Source organism: Dipodomys merriami, unplaced genomic scaffold (genome assembly GCF_024711535.1).
Source record: "Dipodomys merriami isolate MVZ:Mamm:240054 unplaced genomic scaffold, mDipMer1.0.p SCAF_138, whole genome shotgun sequence".
Taxonomy (NCBI): domain Eukaryota; kingdom Metazoa; phylum Chordata; class Mammalia; order Rodentia; family Heteromyidae; genus Dipodomys; species Dipodomys merriami.
The window spans coordinates 417,112-429,207 of NW_027202693.1; the positions used below are offsets into that span (position 1 = coordinate 417,112).

Below are 12,096 nucleotides of genomic sequence, written 5' to 3' on the forward strand. Positions count from 1 at the left end.
TAAGCTGTTCCCTCTTTCTCTCATTCCCTCCATCACTGCCCTTGAGTTGCTTAGTTCACTTTCATCAGTGTCCAACTGTGCAACTGATGGGTCCCTCTGTTGTGTTTTTTCACCCATTTCCCTCTGATTCTGTGCCCTCCTCCTAATTTCCCTCATAAATGCACATGTATGTACCATATGTAGGGTCAAGAACACAGAGGGAGGTGAAGGGTAAACAAAGGAGGAGGCTGCAATGCTTGGTAAGAAATGTATGCATTATCCTGCCAATGTAATTGTAACCCCTCTGTACAGTATGTTCTCAAATAAAATAAAATAAAATTTAAGTTAAAAAAAATAAGAACACAGAGTCACCTAAAAACAATATGACAAATTAAGAAGAGGTCCTTTGTTGAGTCCTGTTTACTTGGTCATATCTTGTTGCACTTTGACTTTAACCTCTGCATATCAGGGAGACCATGTGCCATTTGTCTCTCTGATCTTGGCTTATTTCACTCAACATGATTTGTTCTAGCTCCATCCATTTCCTTGCGAATGCTGTTATTTTGTTCTTTCTAATGGCTACGTAATATTCCATTGTATATAGGTACCACAATTTATGGATCCACTCATCTGTAGTGGAGCATCTAGATTGTTTCTGAGGGACTAATTTTAAACCCATGGTTTAAAGGACTCTGAGGGTGGGGGCAGGGAGGACATGGAGAATCAGCCAGGTCTGCCTGGCCTGTGAGCTGGGAAGAAAGGAAAGCCTCTCATCTTGCAAGGACCAGGTCTGATCCTTGCACAGGGGATCAGTAGAGGACTCAGTCCATGGTCAGCACAGGACATCAACAGAGGACTCAGTCTATAGCCAGCATGGGGCACCAGTAGAGGTCTCAGGACAGGGCCCAAACAGTGTGCAACTTAATGACCAGGGGCACTGCAGAGGCACCACTGGCAGGTATGGTGTCTGAGTATGGACAGTGTCTCCATGACCAGGAAAAACAGCAAGTGGCAACACAAAGGTCCAGAGCTGATGGAGAGCTAGGCTGCTCCTGCTTGACCCCAGAGCTAGCCTGCCACCCTTTATGTGAGCCACGAGGCCTCCAGTGTGTGACATCTGCGTGGAGAAGGCCATGCCCTGTGGAAGAAGTAGAAGCTGAGATCAGGACCCTGGACAGAGTCTCTGGCTGGCGGCTAAGAGCCACAGGCAGGCATAGGTGGAGTGATTGAGTTAGAAGCATGGGTCTGTCTGCCTAGACATTTCTGCCTCTTGGGAGAGCACCCAGAGGCCAAGGGGCAGTTCAAGGAGGAGGCCTCCCCCAAACCACCCTGGGCTGGGTCATGCCATGCATGGCCCCCACATACCACCAGTTTTCTCCCTCTGTCAGACAAGCTTCTTTCTGTTAGTCAACTTGGTTTCAGTTCAGAATTTTTATTTACCATTGAAAGGGTCCTCTCTGGGCATTTCATTAAAATTAGTGTGTGTGTGTGTGTGTGTGTGTGTGTGTGTGTGTGTGTGTGTGTGTGTGTGTGTGTGTGTGTGTGTTGTTTTGTGTTCTGAGTTTATGCTCATTTGGAAGAAGTGTCTACATAGGCAGCCCAGGTTGGCCTTGAACTTGGGGTGCCTTCTTTACAGCCTCCTCAGTGCTGGGATTGCAGGTGACACACTAAATCCTCACTTTTCCCTGCCTCATCTCTAACTTCCTACATAATGACGCGTAGCATCTGCCCTTGAGTGTCAGGGGGAATCCAGGAACACAGAGGCACACACAATGGAAAGTCCTCAAGGAAGCAGATGCTAGAGTTACTCCAGGGAGCAGGGAAGGCTGGGGGAGGCTGTGGGCCTCATCTGATCCAAGTTCTGCCTCCTCAAAGGTTGGGTGCTGGTGACACACAGGCTGGCCTGGAGAGATCGGGGTCTGGCTGTGCGGGGGTGGCAGTGTCCTGTTGTCCGTGTGGCCCAGGTGGCAGGGGGATGGTGAAGATCCCCAGGGATCACGGAGGAGGATGTCCTTGAGTCCCTGGGGAGTCCCAGGTGAGGTGGTCAGCGGAGATGACCTCACTTCCTGCAAGAAGAGCCAAACAGTGTGGAACGCTGTATCCTGGCAACCTCATCCAGCTCACTTGTCCGGAGATCTTGCGAGGAGGAGGATGTTCTCTTTCTGTTTCCCCTCTTCCAGAGGCTTCAGGAGAGGCCAGAGAGGAGGCCGCCTGCCCACCTGGAGATACTGGGTCAGTGCTGGCCCATGCCGACTCTGGAGGTTTCCCCAGAGGACCTCAAAGGTGACTCAAACACTCCCCTAGAGAAACCCAGGATGGCTGAAGACAAGCAGCATACCATCGTGTGTGTGTGTGTGTGTGTGTGTGTGTGTGTGTGTGTGTGTGTGTGTATGTGTGTGTGTGTGTGTGAGAGAGAGAGAGAGAGAGAGAGAAAGAGAGAGAGAGAGAGAGAGAGAGAGAGAGAGAGAGAGAGAGAGAGAGAGAGAGAGAGAGAGAGAGAGAGAGAGAGAGAGAGAGAGAGAGAGAGCATGTGTGCAGGAAAATTCATCCTATTTTCACTGAACCCTAAGGCAGCACATTGTTTTCACATCTCAACTTTCCCTCCCTGGTCCGAATCCAGGATGAACATGACTGCATCCCTGTTCTTGGGGAGCTCTGCAGGGTGGGGACCCTCAAGGCAGGCAAACTGGAGAAGTTGGTGGACCACCTGGTGCCGTCCCTACTGCTGGGGGACCCTAACTTCGTCTCCACCTTCCTGTGTGTATACCGGAAGTTTGCCACCACCCAGCAGGTGCTGGACTTGCTGTTTGCTAGGTGAGCATGAGCTCCAGCCCAGGGCCTCCAACACAGAGCCCTGGGGCCTCCAGAGTCTCCCCACCCCCTGGCTGATCCTGGGACTGTCTTGGGCATCTTAGGTAAGATTGGTCATGGGAAAGCTGATTTCCTTTGCAGTCAGCTGCCCACTGTGTGTGCTGAAGAAGCTGTCTGTCTGGGTCCTCCCTAGTCTGAGAACCACCATTTGTAATGGCGGCTCCCTCTGTGTTTTGGGGGCAGAGGTCTTGTCCTGAATGGGGTTAGACTTGGGGCACCAGGATCACTGAGGAAGCTGGGGAGAATCTGCCTGAGCACTTTCCTTGTACAAAGATATCAGAAGCACCTACGTGTGCAGAGGCATTGTCATGCACTCAGCCTGCCTCAGGAGAGGAGCATGCACAGCCCTGCTGTCCTGGCCTGGGCTCCCAGCAAGGGGTCAGCCAGTGACAGGAGAGCCCTGAGCAGGTGCGGGAGAGATGACGCCCTGGCCCCTCCTGTAGGTATGGCTGCATCCTCCCCTTCTCCAGTGACTGCGGGGGGCCGAAGGACCAACTGAGAACGTGAGTGGGCTCTGGTTCAGCAAGGAGTCCAGTGTGGGTCCACATTCAGGAGTGGGTTTGGAGGCAGCCTGGGCAAATGGAGTCCACAGGTCTTGTGAGTGATTCTTGAAGGCTGAGGTATGAGGCACGTATGGGGCAGGGAAGGCAGAGAGCTGGGGTGTCCTGGGTACTGGGGGGCAGTGGGGAGTCTGGGGGGTCAGAGGTGGTTCCTATGAGAATTCCTCCCCACTTCAGACCATACTATGAAAATTTCCCAATACATCCTCCAAACACAGAGGCATAGCTCAGCTCAGGCATATGGTGAGTGGGGGATTGGAGTGAGGGTCCTCGGGTGTGAGTGGGGAGACATCCTCCACACAGCTTGTGGACACTGGACAGCACATGTCATGTGTGGAGGTGCCAGCCAAGCCCAGTCGCTGCCAGGTAGGCAGGCAAGGTTTCTAGAATGGCATCGAGTGGGAAGGGGTACCACGTCAGAGACATCTGGGGTCCAGCATGAAGGAGACAGCAGGCCTCCATCTGTGCCACAGAGCCATCTCCATCATCCTGGCCTCCTGGCTGGACCAGCACGCAGAGGATTTCTGCCAGCCTCCAGATTTCCCGTGCCTCAAGCTTCTGCTGGCTTACTTGAATCTCAACATGCCCGGCTCGGACCTGGACTTGCAGGCTCAACATCTCTTGAACCAGCTGGAGACGCTGCAGCGAAGTGAGGCTGAGCACAGGCCAAATGGAGGGGGAGGGCACTGGTTCCACAGAGAGGAAAGATTCCAAGGCTGGCCTGGTGCTGGGAAAAATGATGGGTCTGGGATGTCTCAGAGGGTAGAATGGGCTTCAGTTCAGAAGAGTTTTGTGGTGGGATTACAGGCTGGGATTACAGGCAGACAGGAGACTGCTCTGCTTCTGGAAAGTCCTAGGACAAGCCAGTCATGTGGAAGTTCTACCTCCTCCCACAGCTCTATCAGAGGTTCCATTGCTGGCTCTAGAGCACATTGGAGAACCAGAATGGAATTCCTGTGACACTCACGAGCTGGATCCCTGTCCAGTGCTGGACCCTTCAGGCAAGCCTTTCAGGCTTTTCTGTGTGGACACAGGACGTGGGTTCAATGAGACTTCTCGCTTCTTGGCTTTCCCTCGGGCCCTGCTGGCAGAGCAGTTGACGCGGATGGATATGGTAAGTGACTCTGCAGGGCAGGGCAGGGCAGGGCAAGGCAGAGAGGGTCTTTCTTGCAATCTTCTGCCCAGTCTTGCCATCCCCTGCTTGGGAAATGGTGCACATCACATGCAAACATCACCCCTTCCCTCCCCACCTCCCTTAGAAGTGCCAAACGTTTGAGAATGCAGAGTAAATTTCCGAACCTCAAACCTCACTTCATCACTAGGCTGTGGGTAAAGGTCTCTGGCCTTATGTGATTGTGAAGGTTCAGGGATGGGGGCAGAGGTGCAGACCACCACCAGCGTTAGCTTCATCAGCCTTCACCAGGCACCAGATGTAAACTGAGCCTACTGCAGAGAGAAGGCAAACTCTGGTTGATGCAGTAGTGCATGGGGTCAGGACACACGAGGGAGGTGTGTTGGAGATGAAGATTGTGTACCTTCTTTGTGCAGGCCTGGGGATTTTGTGGCAAATTGGAAGCTTTATTAGAAGCAAATGCCCTTCACCCTCCCTTTGCCATCTTTGATGATGTCACTGGGAACCCATAGTGACGTCACAATCATCCCACTGCTCTCTTCAAGGCTCAAGGGACACCCAAGCCCAGTGGCTACCACTGGGCTCTGGCCTGGGCCTGGTGGCTGTGTTCTGGTCAGGAGCAGGTCCACTGTTTCTCCCTCTCAGGTGTTTTTCAAAAACATGGCGGCTTACCAGAGCCTGGAATTCATCCAGGACAAGAAGGATCAGGAGCACCCTGCACCCACGATCCATGCCATCATCGCCCAGTCCAACAAAGTGTCATCCTGTGTGGTCACCACCTGTCTTGGGAACCAGAGCATGAAGGCCCCAGACAGGGCCTGCGTGATCGAGCACTGGATCAAAGTGGCCACGGTATGCGTCAGGCCTGTGTCTGTGAATGTCCTCTGAATTCCTCCACTGAAGGGCAGAGACTGAGGCCAGGGACCCTCAGACACCCCAGCTCCCTGCTTCTTGGCTGCCTGTGGCCCGCTCCCTCCTCCCCTCTCCATTCCCCATGGAGGGGAGTGACTGCCCGGGGTGGGACACACAATCCACTGGGGAAGGTTAAACCCTGCTCTGGTCACACATGGGCCCAGTGGTGTCCTGCCTGACCCCAGCATCCATCTCAGGAGTAGCAGCTCCATCCCGGGTGAAGGCAGGCCCGGGGGGAGCTCCCCCGGGGCTCACACAGTTCTCCTTCCAGCACTGTGAAACCCTGAAGAACTTGTCCTCCCTCCACGCCATCATCTCTGCTCTGCAGAGCAAAGCCATCCAGCGCCTAAAGAAGACGTGGAAAGAGGTCTCCAGGTGGGCAGGCTTCTGTCCCCATGAGTGCACGGGGTGCGGGGGCTGGCACTGTCCCTCACTGCCGCACACCCTGAGGGCAGGGGCTGGGGTCAGTGCCAGGCACGCCTGACTCCCTTCTCTGTGAGACACTGATGGAGCCGCTGGAGAGGTTTTCACAATCTCATGCTGTAGTGACAGAAATCTGACCAGATGAAAGCCACACAGTTCTCCTGGTGGTAATGGAGCTGGTTCCTTGTGTTGCCAATTGAAATGCCCATTCTGCACCCGTGCAAACCAAGGGCTCAGTGCAATTGGGCAAACCTCTAGGCCAGGCCCTTGGAGTCCTGATTAGGGCAGAAAATGCAGAGTCTTGTCATTGGCAAACCTTGCCCTTATGCCCTTGTGTGCCCATGTGCAGGGACAGCTTTTACGAATTTGAGAGGCTGTCAAAGAACTTTTCTCCTGGATCAAACCACGCCCTGCACAGAGAACAGCTGCCCCAGGTGGGGGAGCATGGGAAGCGAGGAGGGGAGGCAGCTGGGACTGGCAGTGCCTGCTGGAGGGGTGGGGACACTTCCAGTCCATGGTCTGGGGAGGAAGGGCAGATGGGGTAGTGGGGCAATGTGAAGGGAGAGCATGGCCAAGAGATGGATGCTGTGCGCATGGTCAGTGTGGACACAGCCCAGGAGGAAGCCTCAGACACTGCTTCTCCAGGCAGGGCTTCCTGCCAGGACGTGGCCCTGGCGGGGCTCTGGAGATGTGAAGCATTGGAGGAGGCCTTGAGGCCACCTGGAGACAGTCTCCAAGGAGGAGAGGGGTTGCCAGGGATCTCAGAGCCCCTGTCTCTCTCCCCTTGTGATTCAACTGAGAAAAGAACTCTGGTGCACACAGAGCGTGTAAGAACAGAGGCCTGGTCACTGTCCAGATAGGGGCTGGAGGCCTTGGGCACCTGCAGGGCCTCGCAGACGTCAGTGTGTGTCAGTTTTCCCATTTGGCAAATGGAGGTTTGGTAAACTGAATGCTGACCTGAGGGGAGGGGAGATCACAGGCCAGGGGAGAAAAGAACTGTGTGAGAGCTCTGAGCAGGCCTTTCCGCAGGCCACACCCACGCAGTGGCCCAGAGGCACTGAGTGCTCCCTGGCCCCATGCTTGTCCCCACTGTGCAGATGAGGAGCAGGCAGAGAGGCCAGGCCAGCATGAAGCATCCCCTCCCACCCCCAAGGAGCACTGGAATGTGGAGCTGATGTAAAACTCCTATGATGGGTGGCAGAGGTGTTGGCCCTGACCAGCAAAGGGGGTGGGGGTGTTCCTGAGCCCAATTAGGGCACTGTCAGAGCCAAGGTGTGGGGAGAAAGACTTCTACTCCATCCACACTCCTGCCAGGGGCTCTTCCACATTTGCTGGCCTAGGATCAAGTGCAAGGGAAGGCAGAGAGCAGAGGAGGAGACGATGGGAGATGCTCCCCGAGGCCATGGTGACTCTGTAGAAGCAAGATGGCCAGGACTCTCCTGACCTGCTCTGTTTCCAGATTCACTGAAAAGACTGAGACTGAGCCCCAGGGCTCCCTGTCTGACCATCTGCTGTGCTCCTAGAGCCAGGGCCTGCAGAGGGGATGAGGCAGGGGCTGGGTGGGGCGAGCAGATCTCCAGGCCCTCCCACATGCCAGCCTGAGGCTCAGCAGAGGACAATGAGTGTTGAGGGAGCAGGAGGGCTGCTGTGTACAGAAGTGGACAAAGGTCTCCAGCCCTCTGGGTAGGCAGCTCTGCAGGGCCCTGGGCCAGGCTGAGAAGCCCCGAGTTCACAGATTCTGGGCTGTCCCCCATCACCTGATCTCACATGGATTCCTCCAGGGCACCGTCCCCTACCTGGGCACCTTCCTGGCTGAACTGGAGAAGGTGAACAAGGAGATGCCAGACTTCCAGTGTGTGAGTGTGCCTGGGCTCTGGGTCTGGGTTGTGGTATTTGAAGGGAGAAGCCCTGGGGACCCCCTGAGCGGAAGCTTTCCTGAGAGCCTCACCCAGAGCCTACACCCATCCTGTGGGGTGAGACCAGCAGCTTCCTCCTAGCAGAGCAGCAGGTGAGGCCGGTCCACCACAGGGTGACTGTGGGCTTGCGTGTGGAGCTCCGCCCCGGTCAGGCTGCACATGCGCCCAGGGCCTTCTCAGCAGGGCTCAGTCTGGGATGTCCTCAGGGAGTGTTGGGCTCAAGGCTTCTGAGGCTTTGTGGCCTGTCTTGGATGGGGAAGCCTGCCCTGGCACGGGCTGGGTGTCTCCTTGTCACTTGGTGGGCTCCCTTCGTGGTGCAGGCAGAGGATTTCTGGGCTTGGCCAGGTCCCCTCATGGTGGACGGGTTGCTTTCTAACTGTCTTGGCTTTGGTCTCTAGGGGAGAATCATAAATGTGGAGAAACTGAGGAAGGTGAGCCGAGGCCTCCCTCACCCATCAGGGGGGTGGTGAGGAGCAGATGGGCTGTCCAGTCAGCTCTGTGTTTACTTTAATGCATGGGGATGATGGGCAGAGGGATGTGGACTGGCCCCGGGTGCCGTGGGCCTCAGCTGGGTCTCAGAGAGCTCATGGAGGTGCGGCTTCTTGCCATGGAGGGTTCTGAGTGAGCAGGACAGCACCAGTGAACTGCGGGACCCAGCTGCTGGCCCTGCCCCTCAGGCCGCTCACCATCCTGTCCTTTCTTTGGCTCAGCAATACCAGATTATTTCTGAACTCAAGCGCCTGCAGGCTTCGTGCAACACTGTCAACATGAAGCCTGATGAGCGCTTTCGGGCCTGGTTCGAGGGCCTGCCCCGGCTCAGCGAGACTGAGAGGTGAGGCGGGCAGAGTGGTTGGGGCATGGAGAAGGGCGTGGACCTGGAGTTGGACTCTGAAGACAGACACGTGCCCCAGGATCAGTGTCACCTGATGTCAATTGGCCACTTGGGCTGCGGTTTCCCGGTAAGGCCCTGGGAGGGAGGAAGAGAGTGGGTGCTGGTGTAGTGTTCACTGTTTTGCCCTCCATGGCTTAGCTTCCGCCTGGCTTGTGAACTGGAGCCCCCATCCCACTCGGTTAAGAAGGGCAAGAGCACCAATCCCAGGAGAGGGCTTTTCAAGGGCTGGAGGAAGTAAGTACCATGTGGCCTGGTGGGAAGAGGAGGCTTCTGTGCTGTGGGGTTGGGAGCCCGCAGGCTGCATTGGCTTTCCTAGTCCATCTATCATTAGCCCTGTTCCAGGTCTCTGGGCCTCAGTTACCCATTAGATATGGGGTCAGTCAAAAGCAAGATCTAAGCCTCAAACACGGAATGCATTCAGGATGGGGCCATGGCCTGTGTTTGGGGGACCCCCTAAAGCAAGCCAGCCTGTCCATCCAGCCTTCAGGTTTCCAACCCAGGGTCCAGAGTCAGCAGCAACCAGCCTATGCAGGGGAAAACTTGTGCAATGAAGACTTGTGCATAGGTCAAGGATTCTAGAATATTTTTTTTTTTTTACAAGATGGTGATATAAAAATGTTGATCAGCACAAGTTCTTGGATACTGTTTTGGGGTAAATAGGTAATATTCGACTTAAATTTCATAATTATAACACGGGCTTTGTAATTTTCTATCTCTCTTCGTGATGATAAACCAGGAGGTACTAGAAATTCTCTCCCCTCACCGGACCTGGAGTTTACAACCACAGTCAGGCCACAAAATGGGTATTAGAAATCCCACAACCCATGGAAGTATGGCCCATACTGCTGGGGATTGTCGCCCCAGCTTGAGATGTGTCATTGGTAGGAAACCCCATCTCCTCCAGGGAGAAGGGACTGTTGAGCATGGACATGTCAGGGTCTGACTGCTAAGGTGGAGTTCCGGGCTTGTGGGTGGGGGGCGGGGGAGGGCTGGCCTGAGGGTACAGATTTCTGGTGACAATGATACTAAAAGGAACTCAAGGAAATGATAGGGGAAAGAGAAAATCAGTGAAGCCATACATCCTCAAAATGATACTATTGACAAATGCAATGTGTGAACAAAAACGCCTAAGAAAAAATTGAAAACGAAGACTTATCCATCCACTGAAATTTTCCTTAGCAGAACTCCTTAGAAATGATGAGATTAAAGGTGTCAGTAACTGATCTGAAAAAGAATGCACCAGAGTGTTTCCAATACCCACTTGACCAACGGGGAGCTGCAAATTCTTGGAAAGTCAAATTACTGAAACAGAACTTTAAAAAAAAAAAAAACTAAGTGGAAGAACTCTAACTGGCTTTAGAGAAACTGTGAAGTAAAAACAAAAACAAAAACACCTTATGCACACACAAGACCAAAGGAGGACACTCTTAGGGGAGAAACACAAAGGCACAATGCCTCTGTCTCTCTGATCATAAAACATCCAACTGCAGGAAATGGGAACCAGAATGTTTATTTTATTTTGTCTTATCTTTGGAGGGGTCTAAAGGGCAAAGAAATGGAGGGACAAAGGGTGAACAAGTGCAGCAGTGGTACTCACTGGACACTATGCTGAAAAGAACTATCCAACTTGTGGTGGGTAAGGATGGAAGGGAAAAACTGGGAGAGAGCGAGGGAAGGGGTGACATTGTCCAAAAAGATGTACTCATTCCCTGACTTATGAAATGGTAAGCCCTCTGTACATCACCGTTATGATAATAAAAATAATTTGAAATACCTTATGGGACCCTGTGAGAAGAAAGGAGACAATTGTATTCAATATCACTCAAAATGTCTGATGAGTGCAGAGTCTCAGGGCCAGAAAATTCATGGGAAGAATAAAAGCCCACAAGTATATGCTGAGACACCCAATATGAGAGACACAGAGAACAATAAGATAAATCTGACATTGGTAAACGAGCTTTTTAAATTTTTTTTTTTCACTTTCCTCTCTGTCAACTTCTTCTGCTTTGGAAAAATCAACAAGCAACTTCCTTGTATAAACTTCCTTGTATAAATTTCCCAAAGAATGTACTTGAAAGGAGTATCTCAGGGCTGTTGGACAGATTTTTTTTCAGGAGCAGCCTTTTTACTAAAAGTCAACCAGAAGGGTCACAGTACAAACCACGGCTTTTACGCATTCCATTGGTCACTAATGATCAGAGGCCAGGGTTGAAGGGCTGAAAAATCTGTCACCAATCTGAAGGTGTGTCACCTTTGATTTCCTGAATAGTTCTAATCCTGGCTATTGGTATTAAATAAGGAATATTATATTTACAAAGAGAACAACATCTTTCCGATATAATCACATCCTATCCAATTCCTACCACTAAAGGACGCAAGCCAGGAACTGGTATTAACATCCCAAGTTGGTGGTAAGACAGTCCTGGGGCTTGAGCTCAGGGCCCAGGCATGGTCACTCAGCTTTGTCTCTACCACTTGAGCCACACCTCTGCTTCCAACTTTTGGGTGGTTAATTGGAGATAAGTCTCATGGACTTTCCTTCCTCGACTTGGATTTGAACTGTGAGCCTCAGATCTCAGCCTTCTGAATAGCTAAGATTACAGGCATGAGCCACCCGGGGCCTGGTTAATTCCATCACTCTTATTTTTAAGCATTTTATGGTAAATAATAGAAAAATATTCTATCACAGCCAGAGATGGCAAGAAAACAGCATTTATGGCTGTGAGTTCAAAGAAGATAGAAAAAGCAAAAAATGTAAAAACAACTGTGCACTGGAGTGGAGTGGGAGTAGGAAGAGCCTATTTGTGGGTGCAGCTGGTTCTGTGAGTGTTCCCCTTCAGGATTTGAGGTGTCTGCGAGTACATACAGGTGTGTACCCCAGAATGATGCGCATATGGAAGGGACTCTCTTAGGATGATCTCCTAGAGTTGGGATGGAAAGAGATAGTTTGCTTTTCCCCTCCATCCTCCTCATAGGAAGAGATCTTCCTGTTCTTGTTCTTCTTAGCCATTGGTCTCCCTGGCCTGGCCTGTGTATTGATGGTCCATTCACAGGAGTCTGGGCTGGTAGATGGGGAGGGCTCTGGGTTTCTGTGGCGGGGTAGGGGGTGGGGGTTCTGGAGTAGAAGTCCTGAGCTCCTGAAGAATGAGTGAGTGGAATTGCTTGAACAGAAAGATGGACAGAGCTCCTGGGGCCCTGGGGAGAAAGAGGTGTCTGGGTGTCTGAGGAGGAAAGAGTGGGATTCGGTTTCCACTTAGTTCTCTGCATGGGCCTGGAGGAGACTGGCAGGACTCCTGGGTCTGCAGAGGCTTGGGCCTGGATGCAACCGTGATGGCTTGCAGCTGGAAGACAGCAGCCGCTGCTGGCGCTGCTGGAGCAGAGGCATTATGAAGAGACAAAAAGGCAGAGGGC

At 52.7% G+C, this 12,096-nt stretch overlaps 1 protein-coding gene across 1 annotated transcript; it reads left to right on the top strand.

The window, feature by feature from the left end:
• Positions 1-2,130: 2,130 nt before the first annotated feature.
• Positions 2,131-9,334, top strand: LOC138825549 (ral guanine nucleotide dissociation stimulator-like). The gene is made up of 13 exons (XM_070020180.1): positions 2,131-2,262; positions 2,600-2,793; positions 3,294-3,353; positions 3,884-4,059; positions 4,307-4,524; positions 5,188-5,394; positions 5,726-5,829; positions 6,227-6,311; positions 7,659-7,733; positions 8,192-8,224; positions 8,504-8,625; positions 8,824-8,919; positions 9,166-9,334. Exons 1-13 carry the CDS (start codon positions 2,131-2,133, stop codon positions 9,248-9,250), a joined length of 1,587 nt encoding a protein of 528 aa, XP_069876281.1. The 3' UTR covers positions 9,251-9,334.
• Positions 9,335-12,096: the final 2,762 nt, after the last annotated feature.

Bases quoted from the DNA above. Each gene is read 5' to 3' on its own strand.
- LOC138825549 (XM_070020180.1), top strand. From the start codon at position 2,131: ATGTTCTCTTTCTGTTTCCCCTCTTCCAGAGGCTTCAGGAGAGGCCAG. The intron at 4,525-5,187 runs GTAAGTGACTCT...TCTCCCTCTCAG, and splicing joins AGTTGACGCGGATGGATATG to GTGTTTTTCAAAAACATGGC. The intron at 7,734-8,191 runs GTGAGTGTGCCT...TTTGGTCTCTAG, and splicing joins AGATGCCAGACTTCCAGTGT to GGGAGAATCATAAATGTGGA.